The sequence below is a fragment of the Myxocyprinus asiaticus genome, chromosome 23, assembly GCF_019703515.2.
Source record: "Myxocyprinus asiaticus isolate MX2 ecotype Aquarium Trade chromosome 23, UBuf_Myxa_2, whole genome shotgun sequence".
Lineage (NCBI taxonomy): Eukaryota > Metazoa > Chordata > Actinopteri > Cypriniformes > Catostomidae > Myxocyprinus > Myxocyprinus asiaticus.
Genome location: NC_059366.1, coordinates 18840398 through 18867100, shown reverse-complemented (window position 1 = coordinate 18867100; position 26703 = coordinate 18840398). Strand labels below are relative to the sequence as shown.

Below are 26703 nucleotides of genomic sequence, written 5' to 3'. Positions count from 1 at the left end.
ATTTTTTGGTGAATGAAGCATACTGTATGATCCGACCCCTAAGAACTGCCTTAAGTGCCTCCCAAGCCACACCCACAGAGGATACCGAGGACCAGTTGGTCTCCATATAGACATTGATTTCAGCCTATAACATTTGTTGGAAATCAGGATTTTGCAAAAGGGATACATTAAAGCGCCAACTATATGATTTATTTTTCTCCGTATGTGGCTACATCTATAAACTCACCAGGGTGTGATCTGAGACTAAGATATTTCCAATTGAGCAATCAACAACAGATGAAATTAGGGATTTGGATATCAAAAGAAAAATCAATTCTAGAATAAATCTTATGGACTGATGAAAAAAATGTATAGTCCATACCAAATGGGTTTAAAAGTCTCCAAATATCTGTAAGACCAAGATTTTTACACATCCTGTGAAGCGTCAATGTTGCTCTAGGGGGCTTACACACTTTTGCTTCACTATGATCAAGGACTGAGTCCATCAAAAGATTAAAGTCTCCTCCCAATATTATATCATGAGGGGTGCCAGTGGCTTGCAGCATCCCTTCAAGATCTATAAAAAAGCCCTGATCATCAGCGTTAGGTGTGTAAATATTAGCCAAAATCAACCTTTGCCCCTGAATTTCTGCTAAAACAATGACTCTTCCTAATTTATCTTTAATCTGTTTGAGACATTTGAATTGTAGATGTTTATTTATCAATATAATGACTCCCCTGCTCTTACTTGAGCCAGCACTAAAGAAGACATGTCCACCCCATATCTTCCCAAATTTTCAGCTTCCTGCTGGGAAAGATGCATTTCTTGAAGAAACACTATATCATATTTCTTACATTTAAGAAAATAAATAACCTTCCTTCTTTTTATAGGATGCCCCAACCCATTCACATTCCATGTGGAGGGAGACAATCCACTCATATTAACAATTGACATTTTGATATAAACAAAAAAAAAAAATTGTGTGTCAAAAACAAGATTACACAGACCACATTCCCCATTAATGCAACAATCAAACTCTGAACTTCCCCCCGAACAAAACAAACCGAAAAAAGAAAAACATGTGCATTAACCCCGCTCACGACAGCACCAACTGGCGACAATCCCTCCAAACTCAAAGAGTCCACCAACTCTGCCATCGGACTGCTCAAGCCCGGTGCTTCTATACAAATATTGTGAGGCAAAATTACATAACAGAAAATACTTTGTAAAACAGACAATAACAGAAAAACATATAGACTCATTCACAGAACCGTCTCGAAGGTGTGTTCCTCCACAAAATAAACTCCAGCTGATATAAAGCCGTTCAGTTTCCTCGGACAGACAAGCAATTGTTCAGTGAGCCAGCTGTTATGAGTTCAGCGGATGACATAATCATTCCAATGTCCCTTAAAAATACTCCACAAAAATAAACTCCAGCCAACAGGAGGCATAAGCACAAAGAACAAACAGATTTATCCACAGCTGTTCCAAAAGAATGTTATTCAACAGAACAACTCCAGCCGCTAGGCGGAGCCAGTATGAAAAACAAAACCGGCATCCCGGTTCCTCGGATGATCAAGAGCCAAACTAACTCGGAGGCCGCACAAAAAAAATAAAAAATAAAAAAAAATAAAAAAACACCATAATTTACTCAGCCCGTCAACTTTATAAAAGACATCCTTTATGTGAGCATGTAGATATTTTGCGGTCATCCATAGTGTCCATTCTAGATCTGGCCGGGAACTTCAGTGTAAAAAACAATCTTCCGTCAATGCAAAAGTTTCTTGGAGTCATGCCACAAAACAAACTCCAGCCTTTAGCCAGCGCAAAAAGGAACAAAAATGGCACCCAGCTTCCTCAGATAATAGAGTTACAGAACCATGAGTCAGTCCACCAATATAAGAAACATCAAATGGCTTACTCCAATGTATTTATGAAGGAGAGTGCCTGTTTTGGACATGTAAATACTTTGCGACCATTCTTCGTTTCTATTGTCAGTTTGGCCGGAAACATCATTACAAAAGCGATCTTCCATTGATGTAAGAGTTTATTACATTTCTTGAACCGATCGCGTTTCTCTCTTGTCGAATTTGCAAAGTCAGGGAACAAGAAAACATTGTGATTCCTCCAAGAAAGCTTTCCTTTGCTCCTCACCTGGCGCAACACGAGATCTTTATCGGATGATTTCAGAAATTTGGCCAGAATCGATCGGGGCCTGTCTCCCTCAGCGGTTCTGTGAGCTCGCTCAATTTCCAGTTTATGACCTGCTATGTCTAGCAGACTCAAAGAGCTCATCCAGGAATTTCACCATATCTCTGCACTCTTCATGCTTAGGAATTCCAACAATTCGTATGTTATTCCTTCGGCTCATATCTTCGAAATATTCCAGTTTTTCCGAAATTAATTCCAAATCTTTGGACGCGGGCGGATTAGCAGATAATTCCCTTTCCGATGACTCAAGATAATCAATAAATTTTTGTAACCAACTCAGAGAATTTTGTTTTCATCGCCGTAATCGATCGACGTATTACAGCAAGATCCTCCAAGTCAGCAACAACCTTCGTCAGCATTACCGAGATGTAGGACAGTTGACTCTGAATTTCATTGAGTCCCCGGTCCGCAGGCCCATCAGAGGCCTCAGCTTGAACATGTAAGTGTCTTTTAATGTCTCCAGAGTCTGAGGATTTTGAGTTCTTTGCCATGTTTATCTCAAAGAGCAAGTATGTAACTGGGTGTATCGAATCTCACCGGATTATAACATGAAAATAATTAAAAAACTAGCAAATGTCGCAGAGCTCGTGTCTCACACGTCTGCTGCTCGCATGGCGTCCGTGGACTCCTTTCCCACTTAGTCTTAAACTCATTTCGAATGAGCAATAATTTATAGTTGGGCTATAGAAATCAACAGTATTTACAATATTAGATTTGCAGTGGTCAGTTGGCTTGACCTCATGCATTGTTTTTGAGGTAAGATTGAGCATGGTCTTTGTGGCATCGAATAGTGGACTTGAGCCAAACACAAACTAGTATGTAAAATACAAACAACAATCTAGATAAACAAACTATTATTGGTTTCCTATTGTCAGTTCATTTCCAATTATCTTCTCATTAAGAGCCATTTAGAGCCGAGTTAAGGTCCCAGACACCGTCTCCACGGTGTCTGTATTCTCAGTGTCTGTATCCTGTGTGTTACTTCTTGCACAGCAGGGGAAGGCCTTCAAAATTTCACTGACTCCATTTGTAAGAAAGATTGAGAGGAATGGGTCCACAAGGGGGCCAAGATACAAGAGCAGATCAGCAACCATTCCTAGGTAGTATACGTAGGAGCTTAGAGACAATGCATTTAGCAGTGTTTTTAGGACAAAGGGCAAGTAAAGAATGCTGTAATTACTCAAGATGGCAGCCTGCATACCCACAATCTTGTTTCTGTTAGTCAAAGGTTCTGGTCTTTTTGTACAACACAAGGCTCTAAGAGAATCCAGAAAGAAAAACACCAGCATGGGTAGTGGAAGAAGAAGTGCTAAAGAGAATAAGAGAAAGTATCCTTGGAAAGCCAGAAAAAGTATTGCAAATGGAGCTGCCCACACAGCCAATGAAATCATGGTTGATTGTTTGAGTTTTATGCAACAGGCGTTATATTGTGGGCAAGTTACCAGGAGATATCGCTCCTGAGCAACGCAAACCATGAACACAATGTTGGAAATTATACCAAAGTAGAATACCAGTGAGGATATATCCATACTCATCACACTGGTTTGCTCAGTAGCAGGAGGATCCGCTGAGGCTTTTGGCCGTCCAAAAATGTTGAAGATGTCAGATGCAAGCAGACTGATGAGGTAGACTGGAGCAGCCTTGCCATTCTTTGCCTGCATACCCATGAGGTATATAGAAAAACCGATGCCAGGAAGCCCAACAGCAAAAGTGATCCATCTCATGATCTCTGGGATGTTGCCTACACTGCTGGTGCTGTTGTTGTTAAGAGCTGTGTTGTTATAATCCAATAGTTTTGTAGAATTGAGAATCATTGAGTCAATCGAGTCAATCCGCCATGAATGTAAAAGACACAATCTCTCAGAAAGTTGTAGCTGTCTTCAAATACCCTTAAGGTGATTAGTATATCCCATTTGATGCACTTGACATGGAGTGAGTTACTGGTCACGTCAAGAAGAACAGAATCATTTCCAGTAAAGTAATGCAGATCTGTGTGTCTTTCTACTGTGGCAAACAAAACTATTTTGTAAGAAGACCAACATAAAGAGTTCACATTTATTCAAAATAGTTTGCGCTATCACCAATTTTATGGCTCTTCAGCAAACGGTTCCCATAAGCTCATTCATTGCTAGCAATGAAGTCAATGCAAATACTTAACATTTTAGTTTTATCTATGCAAGTTCTTTCCAGGAGTGACGATGGTACTGAAGTTAAATAATAGCTTTGTGCATGAAATTCAAAACAAAAATGTGGACCTACAGCACTGTGTGAAAGTTTCATGTACATTAGATGTTTCACAAAAACATTTATCTTAAGATGGTTATTTTACATCTTCTGATTTAGTGTGTCAATAGGAAAATTATAGGAAATACATTTTAGGTTTCAAACATTCCTTTTGCAAATAGAACATAACAGAAGTAATACAAGGTGTCCTGCAACAGATGTCTGGATCTCAACATCATTGAGTCAGTCTGTGATTACATGGAGACAGAAGCAGTTGAGACAGTCTAAATACATAGAACTGTGTGTGAAGTTAATTGATAAATAAAAATTATTCCTGTCATTATTTTTTGAAAAAATTCTCACTATACTTCTTTTCCCCAGCTGCTTAAAACTTTTGCACAGTACTGTCTTTCTGAATCACAATAAACACCAAATAATCAATTCAAACAATGTATAATTACAAGCATAATTTATTTTTTAGAATGAATTATATGAGTCACATTATGTATAATATGCCAACACATTCAACAATACTTCATGCAGCAGTACGTGTTTTATTTAGTTAATAGATTACTAATAGACAATAGTAACAAAGCATACCATTGCAAACCACTTTGAATACTGACAATCTCGTTAAGCAAATATACAACAGGTAAAATGTTTTTAAATATTGTCATCTCCTGATGTCCTCCTCTCCCTGTCTACCCTCTCATTTATAGCAGCATTGACTTAATGTTTGTTTCTTCTCCCTTGCTTGGCACAAAATATGATCATTCACCCAAAAAGGACATTTGTATTTTCTTCACTAAAAGTAAACAAAAGCACATTTGCGTGGCACATTTAAGCTTCAAAGTCAAGCATACTGAACTGTTAAATCCTTGACTTATTATATATGAACAGAGAATAAGAGGATATTCTCTTTATGGTCTTTTTGATACTACAATTTTGCACAGTATAAAGAGTGAAGAGGGTATGAAGAGCAGTGTGCCAAGGGGACTCTTATGAAATCAGATGTTTTGAAGAGGGAAATGTACAAATCCTAAATGGAATCTTTTAATCTATGCGCAATCGCAATTTAATTGACGAAATTAAGGACAGACCTCCTTTGGCATCCCCTTTTAAAATGTTCTGGATATACCACTGTATCTGAAATGTTAGAATCAAAGGTTTGGTAGCGGCCTTTATATCTGCAATACCTGATTAATAAGTAATATTTCTAATCCAGCGAGCTAAAATATAGATCAATGGACATCCAATGGGAAGAAAGAGATTGAATGTATAAAGGTAGAAAGCAGCAGAGATCAGAATCATCCACTTCAGGCCATGTTCTTTAGCATTTCTCATGTTTCAAATATGTTGTGTTTTATGTATAATTTTTGACTTTGTATATTTTTTTATATAATCACACCAAAAGCTTACCAGGCGTCTAAATCTGCAACCTCATTAACTGATGACATTGTGTGACATTTACCCAATCAAGTCTGTTGTTCCTTATTTGAAACATTATGCAAAACAATTGTCACAGACACATTCTCCATTCTCATTAACGATAATGAGACGTTAATTGTTCAGAGGTAAGGATAAAGCCCAGACCTACTATCTAAAACACTAATTATCTGAACTAATCAGTTTAGACTGAGCCTGTTGTTTCAGTTATTGTCTTATTTGGGATGGAATTGGAGTGAATTGATTTGGCTTTTGGAAAGAGGCGACAGGAGTTAGTATCACGAGGAGAAGGTTTTAAGTCTGGAGGAGTCCATGAATTCTCTGGAGCTGAGACTGTGAGAGTACCAGGCGATGCACCTGTTCCTGCCCTCGGGAACAAGGCATCATCACACGCCCAACTAACACAGCATCTCCCTTCTTCTCCTCCTTTGCCTGAGAGCAGAAAGAGAGAAAGAGAATGAGAGATGTGGAACTCAAAAAATAGTTATAGAGTCAGTTTTGAGGAGATTTGAGTCTTTGTCACACCTTCACAAATGAAGTGCAGGGAAAAGTGGCAAAATCAGATGAGACTTGTGCACCAGGCCTATGAGTCACTACATGTTCAGCTACCTCATCCTTACGAAAAAGAGAGGGAGAAAAGGGACAATTTCTTAAAGAAATAGTTCACCCAAAACTAAAACTTCTGTCATAATTTACTCACCCTCATGTTGTTCCAAACCTGTTTTATGTTATTGTTTCCATTGGGCAAAAAATGTATTTTTAAACAATTGTCGATTTAAAAAAAAAAAAAAAAATTTATGGGGTCTCAAGCTAAAAAAGAAAAAAGTAAAAACACTATAAATGCACCATGAAAGTAGTCCGTACAACAGATTTATTTGATGAACAGACTGAAATTGTAGTCATTATTCACTGATAATCTTCACCTTACGCTGAGCCACAGTATTTGATATAAGACCCAAGTGGAGGTGAAGATTATTACTGAAGAGTAATAACTTAAATTTCAGTCTGTTCCTCACACAAAGCTATTGTATGGCTTCAGAAGACTGGGAATATAGTGAATAAAGTGTAGTATGGACAACTTTTATGATGACTTTTTGTCCTTTTTGGAGCACATGGCCACTGTGAACGTTGTATTAAAAAGAAAACGTATGTGAAGATTCTTTAAAAACTATTTTTTTGTGTGTTCTATGGAAACAACAACAGCATACAAATTTTGAAACTGGGTGAACTGTCACTTTAAGGAAGTGCAGGAGACATAATAATGACCTATATACTTTTAAAGAGTTCTTGTTTACCTTAAGCCTATCAAGAGTGTCACTGAGTGACTGCAGTCTTGCTGTTTGCTCTAATAGCTGGGCACTGGGGCTCACTGTAAACAAAAACATCAATAAAAACACTCATTACCACAACTGAACAGAAATTAGTATGTATTTCTGTCTAATTATGACAGACCTGGAGATTTTCCTGTGACGTCCACCACTTTAACATTAGCGCTCATCTGGAGCAGAGTATCTAGCAGTTGGTCTGTTTTGCGATAGAGGGCACTAGACAAAACCTCAGGCCTGCGTCCCTCTCGCCAGCCTAACTTTGACACATTAAGTGGAGGGAGAGATGCCAGCTGAGCACGCATCTTTTCTGCCTGCAGTCCACACACACACACACACACACACAAGTGAGACTAAATTCTTAGTGCATGCATGGTGGATCTGTGCTTTTGTCTGAGCAAGTGTTAAGGAGAGACCTTCAGCCTGTTGTTCTCGTTCTTTAGATGCTTTATACTGAGTCTCTGAGCTTCAATTTGCTGAGTCAGCAGTGGAGAGTCTATTCCTTGCACTGCTGCTGCTGTACACACACCTTTAGACACACAAACAGAATTAATTTTTATAAAGTACTGTGCAAAAGTCTCAAGCACATAAGATGCTTCACAAAAACATTTGTCTTAAGATGGTTATTTATATTTTCAGCTTAAGTGTGTCAATAGGAAATTTTAGACTCCCAAACATTACTTTTGAAAATAGAATAGAACAGAAGAACAGGGAACCCTGCAACAGATGTCATGGTCCCTACAGAGCCCCCCACTGAATACTGAGTCAGTCTGAGATTACAAGAAGAGACAGAAGCAATTGAGACAGCCTAAATAGATAGAAGAACTGTGGTGAATTCTCCAAGAAGCTTGGAACATCCTATCTGCCAACAACCAAGAAAAACTGTGTCCAGGTGTACCTAGGAGATTTGGGGCTGTTTTGAAGGCAAAGGTGGTTGCATCAAATATTGATTTAGCTTTTTTTTTTTTTATGTTTACTGGACTTTGTATGATGTTATTTAATAAATAAAAACCATTATTTCTGAAGACATCCTCGCCATGCAAAATTTTTCACAAGTGCCTAAAACTTTTGCACAGTACTGTACATAAAGAGACAACTGCAGATACAATAATGATTCTTTAGAATATTAAGAAAGACCAAAACTTTAACATAAACATATCAAAGGGTAAGAACAAATAACAAGTGGCTTCTCCGAGGTGCATGCTACAGTACAAAAAACAAAAAAATCCATTCCAGATTTTCATAACAATACACTAAATGGGTATCATAATAAAAGAGCTGCAGTAGTTAATATTTCAAAATAGCATTTGGTTTAAAATATATATTAAATACAGTGTTGTGAGGGTTACTTTTTAAATGTATTCCACTACAGATTACAGAATACATGCTGTAAAATGTAATTTGTAATGTATTCCGTTAGATTACTCAAGGTCAGTAACGTATTCTAAATACTTTGGATTACTTCTTCAGCACTGGTAGATTTTTTTCACATGTTTTGACTATAAAAACTCTGCCAGTACAGTAAGACAAAATATACATGTTAAAAATACATTCTATTAAAAACCTAAATATCTTATGTAGTGTTGTTTCTAAAACAAGATAAATCAAACTGATCTTGTTTTAAAGATTTTTAGATATTTTTACAGGAAAACAATTCAAAAATTATCAAGAATACGATTTTTGCCCTAATATCAAAGGTCTTACTAGAAAAAAAGAAATTATGATCTAATGTGAATTTTCTTGATAAAGAAATATGATCGTGCCTGGTAACATGTGCATATAAAATGGTTAGAAATAGCATTTTAGCTTAGCGTAAAGCTGACAATTTACACAGGTTTATTTCTATTTCTTCTGCTCCAAACTTACATCAAACTTACTTCTCTGTCTGCTCGTATGAATGTAACACATCATAAGAAAGTGTTTCACCGCTGTTCAAATGCACTTTGGATCGCATCATTTATATGTATAAATGTTTTCCATCTGAAAGGACTAAATATTAAATGAAACAAATGACAAGAAAATGCAAAGTAATCTCTTCAGTAATCAAAATACTTTTTGAATGTAACTGTATTCTAATTACCAATGATTTAAATTGTAACTGTAGTGGAATACAGTTACTTATATTTTGTATTTTAAATACGTATTCCCGTTACATGTATTCCGTTACTCCTCAACACTGATTATATATTACACTATTTTACGGTATGTGTGAAAAACAAACATAACATTTTGTAAAATATGTGTAAAGCACAAACTAAATATATTAAAGGAATATTCCAGGTTCAATACAAGTTAAACTCAATAGACAGCATTTGTGACAATGTTGATTACCACAAAAATACAATTTCAACTCGTCCCTCCTTTTCTTAAAAAAAGCAAATATCGAGGTTACAGTGAGGTACTTACAATGGAAGTGAATGGGACCAATTTTTGGAGGATTTAAAGGCAGAAATATGAAGCTTACAATTTTATCAAATCACTTACAAAAATTCTTCTGTTAATACTCATGTATTATTTGAGCTGTAAAGTTGTTTAAATCATAATTTTTCATTTTAGGGTTTGTTGACATTACATCGTCATGGCAATGAAGTTGTAAAACTGGATATAACTTTACACAGAAAAGGCTAGTATTTTAATATTCAAAAATTGGCCCCCATTCATAAGTGCACTGTAACCACTGTGCACTGCTTTTTTTTTTTTTAAAGAAAGGAGGGGCAAGTCAAAATAATTTTTTGTGGTAATCAATATTATGTCACAAATGCTGTTGATTGAGATTAACTTGTATTGAACCCGGTATATTCCTTTAAGGTGTACAGTAATATATGCAAAACAACTTGCATGCACACTGGTCAAACAAAGAAACAATGGGTGCCAGCAGGGACAACAAAAAGGAGAAAAAAGAGAGAAGGAGAGGGGAAGGGAGAGAGAGTAAAAACTGTCAGACACTGACAACAAAATTACCTTTTTGCTCTTCTAAAATGGACAGAAACAAGGAAATACATTAAAAGGTTTAAATTAAAGACATAAGCAAATGGAGAAATTTTAGAGTTTTAAACTTCAACTTAGAGTTAAATTAAATAGAGTTTAACTGTTCCCTTATATGTCTCTTACCAGGAGTGATGCCACATGTCACAATGGATGCGATGCCAGAGGCGGGACTTCCTCTCAGTCCCTCAATCTTTGATTGGCTGTTGATTCTCTGCTTCAGCTCCACTTTCTCTGCCTCTAGTTGGTCTATGTCACCTTGGAGAGCATCCATTGTCTCCTCAAATTCCCTTATGAACAAAGACAAAGGTTTTTCTAAACAGAGACACAAACTTAGATGACAATTTAAAAAAGAAGACGAAGATCTTCAAAGTTACCACAGAACTAGAGCAACAACCTCTGGTTTTATGCCCCACCCATGTGATTCCATTGGAGAGGCGACATTGATGTAGCCATTTATAGGGGGATTATTAAAGGAATAGTTCACCAAAAAAGGAAAATTATCTCATCATTTACTCACCCTCATGCCATCCCTGATGTATATGACTTTCTTTTTTCTGCAGAACACAAATTCAGATTTTTAAAAGAATATTTCAGCTATGTTGGTCCATACAATGCAAATGAATGGTGACCAAAACTTTGAATCTCCAAAAAGCACATAAAGGCCGCATAAAAGTAATCCATCTGGTTTAAGATTCCAGTGGTTTAATCAATGTCTTCTGAAGTGATACATTCAGTTTTGGGTGAGAAAATACCAAAATATAACTCCTTTTTCACCTTACATTTTGCCATTGCAGGCTCTAGGCACACTCATCATTTCAAGTTCAATTACACTTCCTAGTGCTTGTCGTATGCCAGATGGTGCTAGGAAATGTAATCGAGTTTGAAATCATGATCGCCAAGTAGACTGCTGATGTTAAGATTTAGTGAAAAAGAGTTTCACTATAGTTTTATGCTGCCTTTATGTGCTTTTTGGAGCTTCAAAGTTTTGGTTACCATTTACTTGCACTGTATGGACAAATATTCTTCTAAAAATCTTTATTGGTGTTCTGCAGAAGAAAGGAAGTCATATACATCTAGGATGGCATGAGGATGAGTAAATGATGAGAGAATTTTCATTTTTGGGTGAATAATTCCTTTAAGGCCAGGCATGCTTTGTGTTTTCTGCATTGTAGCCTTTCAAAATATACTCTGTTGACACATCTGACATACGACTGCTTTGCAATCCTCTTTAGTACGGTCCACTCCAGATAGATGCTGTGCACAGATATGTACAAAAATACAATGCAACAAAAAACTGTGCTGCATGCGAACAGACCTCGAAAACAGTGCTGATAAAGAAAGTGGTATGTGGAAAACCAAAGGATAACATAGCCAGAAAACCAGGGTTACATACCTACTCTTCAAGAAGCACCCTGGGATTTTTAACGACACATAAATGGGTTTTGTAACATCTCAGAGAGTCAAAACTTTGGTTTAACATCTCATCCAAAGGGACAGGGTTTCCCTGTCATTATACTGGTGTATAAGGTCTGACATAGACCAGAAGATGAGTACCCAGGCTTGGGCTCACTAATACCATTTGTAGCTGCAAGCTTAGTTCTCCCCTGGAGGTCTCCTATCCAGGTACTGACCAGGCTCAACCCTGCTTAGTTTCAGTGGGTAACCAGTCTAAAGCTGCAGGTTATAAGCTGCTAGACAAAACTATAAACCATAAACCCCTCTGTCCTCTCTTACTTTTCCTTCTTTTTCAGGAGTGAATGTGTTTCATCCAGGATGATCTGGATCTTCTCCACTCGCTCATCTGCATCTTTAGAAGAGCTGTCCAGTTTTTTCTCCAGCAGACTGAGACGCACATTGGCCTCACTTAGTTCCTCTCCCTAAAGACCAAGTGATATATTCAAGAACACTGCAAAGACCTGTGATCTTTAAGCAGCACCATTTTTCATATTGTGTAACAAAAGCATTATTGTAAATCAAAGGTACTGTACATTAAGCGTTGTTCATTCTATCACATGCCTTAGTGTTCATACCTTTATTTTAAGAGATTTCTTAAGCTCTTTAATGACAGTTTCTCTGTCCTCAAGTTTGAGGCCGAGTCCTTCAGCATCAGTGATCTCTGCCCTTAGTGCAGCTGCTCGGACTTCCACAGGAGATATCTACAACAACACATATTGTACACATATCCATGGACACATATAAATATTCAAATATTCATAGCCATAGTGTACAGCATAAACTGAAAGAGACCCTACTTACCCCATTCTGTGGTCTGTTTGAGTCATATTCTCCCTCCTGCATAGCAGTAGCCATCTTGTTCATGGTTGCTATAACTACACTGCATGACTGGCGAAGACACTCTTGAGGATTTATGCCCTGTGACCCATAGATCTGAACAAGAGATGATATTTGCATTATACCATAACCAAAATTATATATATATATATATATATATATTACTTTGTCTGAAGCATGTGTACTTAGACAAGTCCTTAGAAAAGCCCATATAATAAATCTGCCTCGGACAGATTTCAAGACGAATTCAATCATAAAATGGATTGCTGTGGACTGTAGGCCTATGATAGACTTATGTTCAATGATATGAAAATAAACAATACATTGCCTTCTACTGTAAATGCTTTACTCATCTTCCACAAAATTGTTATGCATTTTAATTTTCTGAATTTTTTTATTTTATAAATCATTATATAGAATTATTTATATTTGGGGGCCTTTCTCTGCAAATATTGATGTATGCGATTCATTGTGATTAATTGGATTAATTATTGACATATCATGTTAATGGTTTGATGAAAATTTTTAATCAATTCATAACCGTAATTGTGATATTATTTAGTGACAATTAAGCACTCCTCCCCCAATTCTTATTTATATAAAACAAAAAAGATTTTTTTATTACTGTAATGCAAAAAATAATTATTCTTTATGATGGTACTTGTTGTACTGCCTTTATTATATTTTGATTTAAAAATAAATCAAAATTACAGTATTTTTTACTACTGTGTTACAGTATTGAGAATAGTCCATGAGAATGATGGGAATGAGAAAACTCAAAAGTGAAACATCTGGATGCAATCTGGTACTGAGAAGTTGAAGGAAAAATGTGCTTAATTGTCGTGTAAAAAATCTTAAGGATTCTAAAAATAGGCTTGATTTTCTTAATAATGAAAAAAAAAAAAACTTTTGATTTTGGGTAGAAATGTGGATACATTTTCATGAGATTCTCCAAAAAAAAAAAAAAACCTGTTCAGCTGCTTTAAAGGCCATGTCCTCCAATTTAAGGGCAGGAAGACCCTCATGTTCACTGAGAGGGGCGATTAGCTGTGCGGCAGCTGCAGCCACTTCTTGGAGCACAGCATTCACCCACGCCAGCTGCCTTCTGCTCTCTGCCAGGGTCTCACACACCTACACACACACCAGAGCATATCATAAATATTTGTAGGAAAAATAGAAAGCTTATTTGTTAAAGGTTTATGTAACATTTATTATGTAGATTAGAATATATAAGTGAGATATGGATACACAGCACCTGTGGGCCAAAGCTGAGGGCAGCTGGGATGCCCGGTGCATCTGTGCCTGGCATGCGACGACGGATCTTCTTGCAGAACTGTCGTATGTCACTACAGGAAGTGTCCAGATCCTTCAGCAGCACACAAAACCCTTCCTCGTCCTGTTCTGCCAGTAAAAAGGCCCTAAGACGCCCCACCTCCACCGCCATACAGTCTAGAGCACTCTGGGTAAACTACAGAGACACATAAAGATGCATTTAGGATGTGTCCACTGGTGTGTGTGAATGTGTGACTAGTTGTGTTTTTTACTTTGATGTGATCAGCTAGCTGCATGGTGCAGTCCTCAGGCTGTTCAGCGAGATGAATACTGTAAAGGTGCTGCAACAAAGAGACAATGATATTGACATTGATACTGATAATGACATTATATCATAATTATAATATCGTCTGTCTATGGTGTAGATATAGTTGCAGTTTGTTATACGGCAATTGCTTTATCACTACAGTGGAATATATGTAAATAAATCAAATATGCAGTACAATATGCTTGCTATACCTGATAGTATTTAATTGCTTTGGTCAGAGGCTCCACATTGACAGTTTCGTCCAGCAAGTCTTTGTACAGGAGGTCTATGAGGAAGTCCAGGGAGCGTTCATGCACACTCATCTCAGAGTACAGTGAACCCACATGCGTGTACACTTCCACACTGCACTGACTCAGTGCGCTGCAGGAGAGAGTTAAAGAGCCAGACATCTGAGCATCATTCACTTCTAAATTCTGCTCCGTAACATATATGAGTGTTGAAGTATATACTTTCTTTTAATTTATTTTAATCAAGCTTTGAGTTTTGTGACTTTTAGTCAATGTCTGTTAGTTCTGAGGCCATCTATATGCTAGTGTATTATTGTACTAAAAGTTGGCAAAATAAAAAATGATCCTTGAAAAACCTTGAATTGTTACCTCAAGGAGCTTTTTCTACCTGTCATCAAACCATTTCACAGGGTCTTTACTGTAAATATATGAAGGAACTTTTGGTTCCAGCATACATGTGTCTGTCTGTGTAAACCTACTGTTCGTATTTGTGCAGTGCTGCCTGTAGCAGTGTGAGAGAATAGATGAGTCCAGCTGCAAAGCTCAGCCGCTCTCCAACAGCTCCTCTCATGCCAGCCCGTTGAGAGCAAGTCTCAGTCAACTCAAACTTCTCCTGTGCCTGCTTACTGATCAGCTCAGCCTGCAACATAAACACACAAAAAAAAAGCACACATCAGGTTAGAACCATGGCCTGGTGGTTAGTGCACGTGCTAAAGACATTTTAAGCTGTGGGGTAGGGATGCACTGATACCACTTTTTCTCTTTCGAACCAATTCCAATATCGGAAATCTCAGTATCGGCCGATACCAGTGTTGTTTTTTTGCATAATCAGTTTAGAATATCTTTACATTATTGTGTGGAACTAATTAGGAGTTTTTTTTATTTTTCCCCTTTTTCTCCCAATTTGGAATGCCCAATTCCCAATGTGCTTTTTAAGTCCCCGTGGTCGCGTAGTGATTTGCCTCAGTCCGGGAGGCGGAGGACGAATCCCAGTTGCCTCCAGGTCTGAGACCGTCAACCCGCGCACCTTATCATGTGGCTTGTTGAGTGCATTGCCACGGAGACATAGCGCGTGTGGAGGCTTCATGCCATCCACTGCAGCAACCACGCTCAACTCACCACGCGCCCCACCGAGAACGAACCACATTATAGCGATCACGAGGAGGTTATCCCATGTGACTCTACCCTCCCTAGCAACCGGGCCAATTTGGTTGCATAGGAGACCTGGCTAGAGTCACTCAGCATGCCCTGGGATTAGCGAACTAGCGAACTTTTAACAGTAATTCCAGTCTTCAAGTCTTCAGTAGAAAAGAAACCAGTTTTATTTTTGCCCTTTTTTTTTTTTTTAATGTTTCAACTTGTATCTGGACTTTAAAGGATTCAGAGGATAAAGGATTTTTGTTCAATTTAGTTGTAAGACAACAGTCCACTTTTCATTCACACAGTTATTTTTTGGAACACATTCAACTTAAATATTGTTATAAATTGTAAACAAATACTAATGATGACAATAATAATAATAATACATTGTTATTAATATTATTATCATTGACTTTTAATTTTAATTTTAAATACAAAAGTAATATATTTAAATCGTGCCTCACCTCACACTTTTATTTTGACATTCTAAACTCACCAGGAAGTCCTGTATGTGTCTGTTTGTAGACAAGTTGACAGTAGTTTAATTTGATTCTTATTCAAATTCTGGTAAAATGCACCTACGGTGGCGTTCTAAATGCATATTATAAGTGAACCGAACTACTGAGCATCTACATCTGAGATGCTGTTCGTGAGTAGCGCTCAAATATTCCGCACTGCTGTGAAGGCTAAAGATAGCCGTGAGTGCATCACCAGCCTGTGCGTGAGTTTGTGTTAACAGAGCAGCACCATTCACTAACACGCTGGTGCTGTGCATACTATATATTTACTTATTAAATACAGCCTTTTGTGATTCACAGAGCTATCGCACATCTTCAGTTGGCTTTGAATAAAATGCATGAGTCATATGAACTGCTTTAATGGTGTTTTTATGGTTCTTTTATGTCATTTTTGGAGCTTGACAGTAACGAACATGACTAACACACAGTATCGGATTTGGATCGGGCTCGTCGGACCGATACCCGATCCGTCTAAAAGCTTCAGTATCGGAGCCGATATCGATCCAGGTATCATTTGGGTGCATCCCTTCTTTGGGGGCTCAATTTTCGTAGCTGCGCTAGGTGCAACCACTGTGCGCAAAGTCTTATTAAATTTTTGTGAGAGCATTACTTCTAAATGCAATTTTCGTGCCAGTGCAAAGTGCAAGTGGGCGTGGGTGGGAGTGTTTGTGCTATCTATGGGTGTATGCGTGCAGATTCTACCAGCAGGTAGTAATAAAGTTAATGTCCGAACTCTGAAAATATAGTGGAACATCTAATTATGTCTCTTCTGACAATCACTGTTTTTATGAAACAAAAATGTATGATTCAAATAATCACATTTGTGTTAAACATTCTACAAGTCATGGTTTATTTTTCAATTATTATTATAATGTTTCTTTTTACAGTTGTATTGATGATCTAATTTGGATTAGTAATTTTCCACCTTTTGTCACCGCAAAAGAAGTTCAAAGGGTAAAATGTTTGGATTTGGGGAGGTCGTTATATATGATTTATTTGACCACTTAGTTATTTTGAGTATATTTTCATTTCGTTTGAAGTGTAATTTGAATTTAGAAATATTTTTGGTTTACATTTTTCGTGTTTCAATAAATTGACTACATTTTTACAGAAAAAAAGACTGTTAGAAGTGAAATGTGTGCAAAAAACAAAACAAAAAAACAAGTCAATCCCTCCATCCACAGTCTAACCTGGCAGGCCAATACAATTACTGTTCTAGCCATGATTTGTGTGTCACTTGGTCAATATGACAAATAATACTTACATTCTCTATAATTTAATGGAGCTTACATCCAAATCCTGACGAGAACCACATTTTCCATGAGTATAAAAGGAGCTTATCACTGTCATAGAAATATGCCTGACATTAAACAAGGACGCAGTTAATGCACAAAAGAATGTAAATCCATAAATGTATTCTTCTAATTAATTGCATACAATCCATTGTACACTGCCAAATTCTTATAAATGTGCTGTCTTTGTTTATATCACTGGTGCTTGACAGGGAATGGACTATACAATGTAACAGAATGCAGAAGGTGCAATAACCGGAGAGGAACCTATGAATTGAATTGTACTTGACCCAGCATACTAGCGCTTTGCACATGCAATTTCACCAAACCCACTTGTGCCTAGACTTTGCGCATGGTTTAACAAAAATACCAAAACTTCATGGCCATGCCCATTGACTTTGCACATATGACTTAAAACATAGCGCTGCGCTTAGGGCTAGCACTCTTAAAATCAGAGTCGGAGCCAGGATAATTTAGTGGGGCATTTAAAATTTCAAAGGGGGCACAGATTTGCCAATTTACCATAAGATTTAACGTTGCTGAAAATTACGTTTCACCCTCACTGTGCTTCTTTACCTCAGATTATGCTAAAAAACTGAATTTTCCCATCTTGTATAGCTAATGCGTCTTGTATAGCTTATGCGAATGCGGATGCGTGTTCTTGAGTTGATTGATAAGCGATATCTGTATCTAAAGGTGATTTGCTCTTTTACCTGAAGGTGGGACTTCCTTTCTACATCTGTTGACCGTTAGTGACTGTTGGGCATTCCAATTTCTCCCATTCATTTTAATAGAAGTGACCTGTCTCTGCTAAAGAGTCTCTGGGTTTGCTAACCACACAAACCTAAACACCTCGTAAAGCAGAGTGCATGATATATGTTCACTTCCTGGAAACTGTTGTGAAGCAGAGGCTGCAGCCAGAAGACGCTTCTTTATCCCTTGCCTGTACATGTGTCTGAAATTGTGGCATGTCAGCACTTTAAAATATGCCAAAAATTAACAAAAAGCGAAATCTAAAAATTGTTGTTTCATAAATGTCTAATCAAATGATCCTCTGGAGAGCACACTCCAAACACTTGCCTGTATTTCAGATTTTCGCATTTCAATTTCATAATAAAATTCCATGAAATTTGAGTAATAAAAATTTTTTTCAAAAAATTAATAAAACCTCAATATATTTAAATTGTATTAATTTCAATTTGATAAAACTTAATTCAATTTGATGGAATTTTGTTATGAATTTAGTTAGTTTGAGTGAATCAAATTCTATACATTTATCAACCTAAATAATGTTGAAGACAACTTCACTTATATTCATTAACAAATCACAGCAAAAGGTAGTAATCTGCTGTACACACAATTAGAACAACTGAACGCACCGAGTGCTGGTGTTAAAAATCTTGTCTTGAGGACCACATCTCTCCACTTATGCTTGCACTTTTAGTTACGTCATTTACATCATTCATTCATCCGTATCCTAGGTAAAATCCTTTTCTTAAATCCATTTGCTTCTTTTAGTCTTTGAGCCTCTGAGCTCTGACTGAATTACATGGCAGAAAACATTTTCCTAATTAAGAAGAAAGTGATCAACTGGCCAGACAGCGTAACTCCTGTCGCCACCTTCCACCTGAAATGTTCAATTACTCACTACAAATAGTTTAAGGATTAATTTGCCAACCTTGCTTAAAATAGGGCCCTTGATGTTCGTGTTTGAGATACAGTCTGGTCTCCATTGTGTTGTATCCAATTCTCCCTCTCTCTCCCCCTTTTTTTTTTAATTTAACTATTAAAAATGGGCAGTAGATAATGAAATATGGGTAGATCATAGTATACTGTACATGTATAAGAACTTTTTTTGCAACATTATGATTTTAGGTTAGAATTTGAATGAATGTGTAAGTGAATTTATAGGAATGCGTATGTTTTATTAAATGTAATTAATTATTTATTGTTAAACTGCATGCATAACAGTTATACAAGAATAAGAAAAATGCTGTTTAAAAAAGTTTTAGATGAAATATAGCACGCATGTCACACTGCAGGACGCTACCATATGTTCATGCATTGTAAACGTACTCACATGGATACACATGCAGACACACACACACACACACACACACACACACACAAAATGTTCATATATTCAGAAAGGTTACCTTGCAGATGAGGCGTGGGATGAGTAGTAATGCCAGGATGCAGTCATGATCCCCTCTGTGTTTGAGGAAGGAGTCAGGCATGAAGGAGACCAACAGTGACACCTGTCTGTTAGCCTGAGTCACCTCCATCTTACGCAGCTCCATTTCTATAGCCTGAGATTACAAAGAGACACACATTCATGCTTTTCAAATGAGAGATGCACATATAGCTGTCTAGGTGAGTGTGCATTCAATGCATTAACCTTGGCATAGGCTTTGGTCTCCGCAAATTTGATCTTGAAATCGAAGATATCAGCAGACTGCTGCTGCTGCTCAGTGCTGGCCTCCTGCTGGCTCATCAGCTCCCTGTTCACTTCCTGCTCAACACACACACATAAACATGTACACACTCTGGGGTTTGCCCCTACTGAAAATATAGTGTACGTTGTATTTAATGTGCTTGGCTAATACATGGGATGCTGGTGTTCCAAACAGGCTTCTTAAAGGGATAGTTCACCCAAAAATTACAATTCTCTCATCATTTACTCACCCTCATGCCATCTCACATATGTATGATTTTCTTTCTTCTGCAGAACACAATTTAAGATTTTTAGAAGAATATTTAAGCTCTGTAGGTTCACACAATGCAAGTGAACGGGTACCAAAATTTTTAAGCTCCAAAAGCACATAAAGGCAGCATAAAAGAAATCCAGATGACTCCAGTGGTTAAATCCATGTCTTCAGAAGCTCTATAAGTGTGTTTGAGAAACAGATCAATATGTAAGTCCTTTTTTACAATAAACCTCCACTTTCACATTCTTCTTTTGTTTTTGGTGATTTGCATTCTTCGTGCATATCGCCCCCAACTGGGCAGGAAGGAGAATTTATAGTAAAAAAGGACTTAAATATTGATCTGTTTCTCACCCACACCTTTCATATCACTTCTGAAGACATGGATTTAACCACTGGAGTCATATAGATTACTTTTATCATGCTGCCTTTATTTGCGTTTTTTGAGCTTCAAAATCTTGGTACCCTTTCACTTGCATTGTGAGGACCTACAGAGCTGAAATATTCTTCTAAAAACCTTTCTTTGTGATCAGCAGAAACAAATTAACAAGCCAGGCTTACTTGGTGAAATAGCATCACAAGAAAAACCATGCTACTTGATAAGCTTCACCAGCAGTTCGACCATCTTGTTTAGCTGGTAAAATTAATGGTTATGCTAGTCCACTAGCTAAACCTGCATTAACCCAGCATTAACCAGCATGCAAATTCACAGTTCTAAGATGATCAATTTAGCAGGATGGCTTTTAGCAAATCAGTTTTATACACAATTTATCTTTGATTGAATTAATTCTCTTTGATGAACTTAACCATTGATTTCTATCAGGTTTTATGCTATATGCTACTATTATCATAGAGAGAGCAATAAATGTATGTCTCATGGGACAGAATATTGTAAGATGTTTTACAACATCACAGTGTTTACTCTGTGTGTATGCAGTGAAGTGTGTATATATTAAGTAGTGTCTAGTCTAAGTGATGTGTTTATGTAGTGTATTTGTTGTGAAGTATTTATGTGATGTTGTGTGCAAGTTATAATGTGTTGTGCAGGAATACCTGCAGGTGTGCTGTGAGTTCTCTGTATTTCTGGATGGTCTGCTGGTAGTCTGCCACTGTTTCCTGGGCCGCCTCCACCCGCTTCTCTGCCTCCCTGACACTGGCAGCACCCAGATCCAGCTGCTCTCTTAACTCCAACTCCGTCTCTCTGGCATTCTCCTGCAGCTCGTCATTCATCTCATTGATGGCTTCCTACATCACACACACACATATAAACACACAAATACAAGTGAACCTAAGACACATCTTAACGCAACTTTAGCGCATCCTGATACGAGTTACACTATAAACTGGAGGCCAGAGTGTGATCACTCACCAGATCTACAACAGTTTCTCTGAGCTCTCGTACTTTCTCCTCCAAGTCCAGATTCCGCTCAGTCAATGTCTCCACCATCTCCTCTGCCCCGAGAGCAGCATCCACCTGAAACACACACATATTATAGTGATCTTTAATGTCTACCCAAGCTGATCATTTTCAGATGCACAATGGTTATATCAAAACTTTTTGGACATGCATAGGTGTTATTTATAGGTGGGACGGGTAGGACATGTCCCCATCACTTTTTGAAAAAGTTTTGTCAGGTATCTGTCTAATGCAGAAGAAATATCTCCAGTTCTTGAGCAGGAGTTCTCATTTCGTTTGTGGGTGTTATCATATGTATTGATCCAGCACTAGAATCTGTAATCTTTAATGTTATGATGAGTGCTCATTGCAGCTGTTATCAGTGTCGTTAAGTAACAGGGTCAACAATCTCTCGTGCACACAGATGCGCGCTCTACTCGCTCCGATGTTCCGTGGCTCACACTCCTTTCCAGTGAAATCACAAAGCAAAATGCTAACAAATCCAATAACCAACAAAATACCAAGATGACAGTGGCCAATGTAAAGATAAAGTTTTCCAATTGATTGTGTAACATATTTATTTGATCGCTTGAATTGGCAATCAAGAATGACTATTTATCCAAACAGTATTCACGAGTTCACTTGCTCTAATCCTGGAACGCATAACAGAGGAGCTTGAGCACAGGACTGGGCTTGAGTTCTGAGAACCCCCACCCCCCAAGACTATCTGAGTAAAGCAAGAAATAATCAGTATAGGCATTATGAAATATAAAGGTGGAGATGGGGAAGTGGAGGGATGCTGAAAGAAACATCACTGCTGCGAGGGAAGCAGCCGCTAATATTTCCCTGGGATAAGACTAGCAGGCCTAGATAAACAAGCTCCTCCCGAACTTATGTTTAGAACTTCATTTCATGAGTTTCACCACTTTGTGATATCGCCACCACTATGTATGTACCCTACCCCCACGTGAAACTGTCCCCACCACTTTTTAAAACAAAATGACACCGAAGTGATCGTGCTATGGCATTACCATGGAATTCTAAAAAGTACCTTGGAGTACCATGTAAATACCATTGTACATGAATATAGTAATCATTCAGTATCATGTTATATATCAAGTACCAGGGTACAACCATATGGTACACTTACTGTAACATGGTACTGCCACAGTACTTTTTGAAAGGGTGTTTTCTCTGACTCGTCTGGAATTGCACTTTAACTCTATTTAAACTATTAATAAATGTTAGATATTGTCCAAGCTCAGTGTGCAAAGTTGCAAAAGGAATTAGCACTGAAGTTCTGAAGGCTTCTAGAACTCATAAAAGTGAGTAAGGTCTCATTATGTCAGTCTTGGCTCAACTCACCTGCTCTTTAAGTTCATCAATAGTTTTCTCAGCCATCTTCATTTCATCCTGTAGTTTCTCTTTCTGAGATCTTAGAGATTCCAATTCAAAATTCTTCTTCTCCATATGTTTCTGGAGCTTTGAGTGCTCTTGCTTCTCTGATGCAGACAAGTCACGCATCCTGAGGCACACAGAAGTTGACATAATTGGTGTACTGATTTTCACAGAGCACATTCAAATCATTGAGCTCAATCTCACCATTTGAATACAGTCTCACCTTACTAAAGCCTCCTTCAGACGAGCATTCTGCTCCTCTAACTGTTTCAAGTGGTAACTAGAAGCAGCTCCATCAGAGCCTGCAGGCAAGTTATCATGGATCAGTAAGCACCTATGTTTGTATTTATTAACTTAAATATTTAAGTGCATAAGTGTGTACCTTTTTCCTCTATTTCATGTTTGAGTATCTCCAAGTCCATAGTAAGCTCCTCTACTTTCTCTTTTAGGGCATCGGCCTCCTGTTGCAATGACTCCGCCCTCTCTTCAGCCATTTCCTTATCCAGTGTGGCCATCTCAATGGCATCTGCTGTATCTGCCATCTCCTCCATGTAATGCTCTTTAGCTTCAAGAGCTTCCTTAGCTTCCTACATGGCAGGATATCAGCCAGCTTTAAAATCCTTTTCTCATAAGATAGTCTGAACCATTTTTTTGAAGTAGAAGTCTACTTTATACCTTCTTGGCCTCCTTGAGTTGTTTCTGCAGGTCGTTTTGTTGCTCTTGCATCTTACCCTTCCACTCCTGCAGCTGCTCCAGTTGAATCTTGTGCTTCTCGAGCTCCTTCAGCTTTGCCTTGTCCTCTGTCCTCTTCATCTTCAGTGTCTCCAATCTCTCCTCCAGGTCCTTCACCTGGGCACGGAGTGTCTCCTCCTCCTGAAGAAAGCATATGTTAGTCTGTTAGTCTATGTAAACATGCAGAAGACGGACATCTTTCACAGTTGTGCCAACTCTCTCTGTTTATTTCAGCATTTCCCACTATTTAGAACTATGGCCTCTAAGGGGGGCAAGAGGCCCGCACCATGACTGACAGCGAAAGGATCAAAGTGCCCCGCCAAAGATCGCATCCTAATACCGGCCCTGTTTAGAATGTTTTTACAATGAACTTTTATGACTATTGTAACAATATTCTTATGATGGGCAAGGAGGAAGCGAGGAGCCAGATAAACAATCCAACATAAGTCTTTATTCATGCACTCTTATGTGTTTCACACACAAATGTCTGCTTTTCAGCTGAACATTTTTCCACACACACATACAGCTCTGCAGCTCATCTCTCTCTCTTCCTTTACTTGTGCCCCCGGTCTGTGGACCACCTCGAACTTAAAAGGCTGAAGAGCCAGATACCAATGGGTGATCCGTGCATTGGTATCCTTGCGATGGAGCCACTGGAGTGGGGCGTGGTCTGAACAGAGGGTGAAAGCCCATCCTAGGAGGTAGTACTGAAGGGTGAGGACCACCCACTTGATGGCCAGACACTCCTTATCAGCGGTGCTGTACCTCGTTTCTCTCGCCGAAAGATTCCGGCTTATGTACAGCACCGGGCGCTTGGTCCATAAGGTGCTGAAACATAGCCGGGGTCCCAAACAAACCGAACGGAACGGTCACGAATTGGTGTAAGCCTAACGGTGGTGAGAAGGCCGTTTTTTCACTGGACATTGGTGTTAAGGGGATCTGCCAATAACCCTTCATTAAATCCAGTGTCGAATAAAAGTGAGACATGCACAACCGATCGAGCAGTTCGTCAATTTATGAGGCATTGGATATGCGTCAAATTTATACACTGCATTGACCTTTCTATAATCCACACAGAACTGGACTGAGCCATCGTTCTTCGGAACCAGCACCACTGGGCTGGCTGAGTCAATAATTAATATAGCTTGTGTAGTGTACATGACATAACAATAGTGCCTTGTTCAGTGAGGATTTCTTTCGGAATCCCCACTAGGGAGACATTTCTCAAGAGTGCCTCCGCAACACTACGTGCTGAGATGTTGCACAAAGGCAATGCTTCCGGATATCACGTTGCGTAGTGCACCAGAACCAACACAAAGCGATGCCCGCATGCTCTTTGCTCTAATGACCAAACGAGTTCCATACCAACTCTTTCGAAGCAGACCTCAATCATAGGAAGCGGGAGCAAAGGCGCTCTTGGGGTGGCTGGCGGATTCACCAGCTGATATTCTCAGCATGCCACACACCATCTGCGAACATCCCCGAGAATGCCTGGCCAATAGAAACGGGCCATTAGATGGTTCATTGTCTTTTCCTGCCCTGGAATAACATTTCCCAACAGTTCTTCAGTATCAATAACTGGTTTGTATCTTCCTTTGTCTGAGCATCCTGCGTCACTCGATACAACCGGTCATTTATAATTGAAAAGTACGGATATGCGAGTGCAATGTCTAGCTGAAGACGGTGACCATCAATTACTCTCACTTGGTCGAAGGCATGCCTAAGAGTCTCATCTTGCGTCTGTTCCAGAGGGGAATCCCCAGCGGGGAATCCTGGGGAAGTCGAGGCTTCCCTCTCCCTTACGTCATCCTGACGCGGAGCTGACATACACGGCCCTGGCTCCGCCTCCCTAGCCAGAGCATCACAAATCCCACACCGAGATGCTCTATTACAGTACCCATCCGCACAAATTTCCATTAATAAAGTGGAAAACGCTGGCCAATTAGTTTCCAAAATTAGCGGATGGGTGAGGCACGAACTAACCGCAGCCTTGACGCTATGCTTTTGTCCCCGAAATTGAATCGTCACAGTCACTACAGGATAATCGTGGATATCCCCATGCACACACCTTCTTCGTCTAACACCCAAAGCCTCATCTTGAACCAGGCATTGATGGATGGAGGTTTGGCTGCAACCCGAATCCACCAAGGCCTGGTATGTACCCCACTTAATACTCACGGGTATGCAGAACGTCCCAGCTTGATCGGGGGCGGCCTGCAGCGCGTCGGGGGCCCGAACAAGTGTCCCCACCTCCATAACCGGACATTGGTCCTGGAAATACCCGGGCTCCCCGCAGCTTCAACAGACCGGCCCAGGCTCCACGCAGGCAGGTCCACCAACCTGGGAGTGAGAGCGGAGAGGGGCAGGGGAAACCGACGGGTAATGCAATCCCTGAAACCGAGGAGCCGGTTTGGGAGGAGCCGCTCCCCATTTCCAGGGAAGGAGGAACAGGATGGAAAGCAGGGGGAGGAGGGAGAGAGAGAGAGAGAGAGAGAGAGAGAGAGAATAATCTCTGGGCTCGTCGGCTTCCGAATACTCCACCATGTGGTCCTCTGCTTGCTGGATGGCCGTTTGGAGCGACGTCGGGCAATGACACTGGACACACTCTGCCATCCCTCTCGGAAGTCGAGTGATAAACTGCTCCAGTACTACCAGATTGATCACAGCTCCAATGTCACGTTGCTCAGCCAGCAACCACCTCCAGCAGGCGTCCCGAAGCTGCTGGGCGAAGGCAAACAGGCGGCCGTGCTCGCCAATGGTCAGCGAGTGTCCAGCTGACCCATTGCAGGATGACACCAGGAGGTTCTCCATTGGTAACTGCTGCGCCATAAGTTGGGCTTCCCCGGACAACAGTGGGATAAACCGGACTGCCCACTGGGTGCTCGCCATTCGCATCCCCCCACCATCCGCTCAAAGAGCTCCAGGAAGGCCTCCGGATCGTCTTGGGGGCACATCTTGACCAGCAGAACCTGGGGCGGAGCGGTCGCGGGGTCCGGGGTCGTGGCGGCAACACCATCCTTGTGCAGCATGCTCCGGAGCACCTGCCAGTCCTCTGCTTGGGCCTGGAGGAGTGCAATGAACCGCTGCTCCTGTTCTGTGCACAGCTCGAGGAGGGCCTGACGCTGTGTCTGGTGGATGCTGGCGAGGGTCTTGAACACATCCTCCAGAGGTGAGGCATCCATGGCCGCATTCTTCCTCCCTTACTCCCGAGTTTCGATACCAGTGTGTAA

The 26703-nt window shown here is 39.5% G+C and overlaps 1 protein-coding gene across 3 annotated transcripts in view; it reads right to left on the bottom strand.

Annotated features, from left to right (window-relative positions):
- Window positions 1-4866: 4866 nt before the first annotated feature.
- The window catches only part of dctn1b (dynactin 1b), a 55855-nt gene continuing 34018 nt past the window's right edge, over window positions 4867-26703 (bottom strand). For all 3 annotated transcript variants that reach the window (XM_051652141.1, XM_051652138.1, XM_051652140.1), the window contains 22 exons: window positions 23417-23614; window positions 23124-23328; window positions 22965-23043; window positions 22709-22868; window positions 21317-21421; window positions 21001-21192; window positions 19641-19754; window positions 19399-19551; window positions 14772-14932; window positions 14257-14425; window positions 14010-14078; window positions 13721-13933; window positions 13435-13596; window positions 12430-12561; window positions 12204-12329; window positions 11908-12050; window positions 10297-10460; window positions 7602-7714; window positions 7313-7499; window positions 7156-7229; window positions 6386-6475; window positions 4867-6292 (listed from right to left, as the gene is read on the bottom strand). In XM_051652141.1, the coding sequence (XP_051508101.1) occupies window positions 6155-6292; window positions 6386-6475; window positions 7156-7229; window positions 7313-7499; window positions 7602-7714; window positions 10297-10460; window positions 11908-12050; window positions 12204-12329; window positions 12430-12561; window positions 13435-13596; window positions 13721-13933; window positions 14010-14078; window positions 14257-14425; window positions 14772-14932; window positions 19399-19551; window positions 19641-19754; window positions 21001-21192; window positions 21317-21421; window positions 22709-22868; window positions 22965-23043; window positions 23124-23328; window positions 23417-23614 (3147 nt within the window). In that variant the 3' untranslated portion in view covers window positions 4867-6154. The remainder of the gene's footprint in view (window positions 6293-6385; window positions 6476-7155; window positions 7230-7312; window positions 7500-7601; window positions 7715-10296; window positions 10461-11907; window positions 12051-12203; window positions 12330-12429; window positions 12562-13434; window positions 13597-13720; window positions 13934-14009; window positions 14079-14256; window positions 14426-14771; window positions 14933-19398; window positions 19552-19640; window positions 19755-21000; window positions 21193-21316; window positions 21422-22708; window positions 22869-22964; window positions 23044-23123; window positions 23329-23416; window positions 23615-26703) is intronic.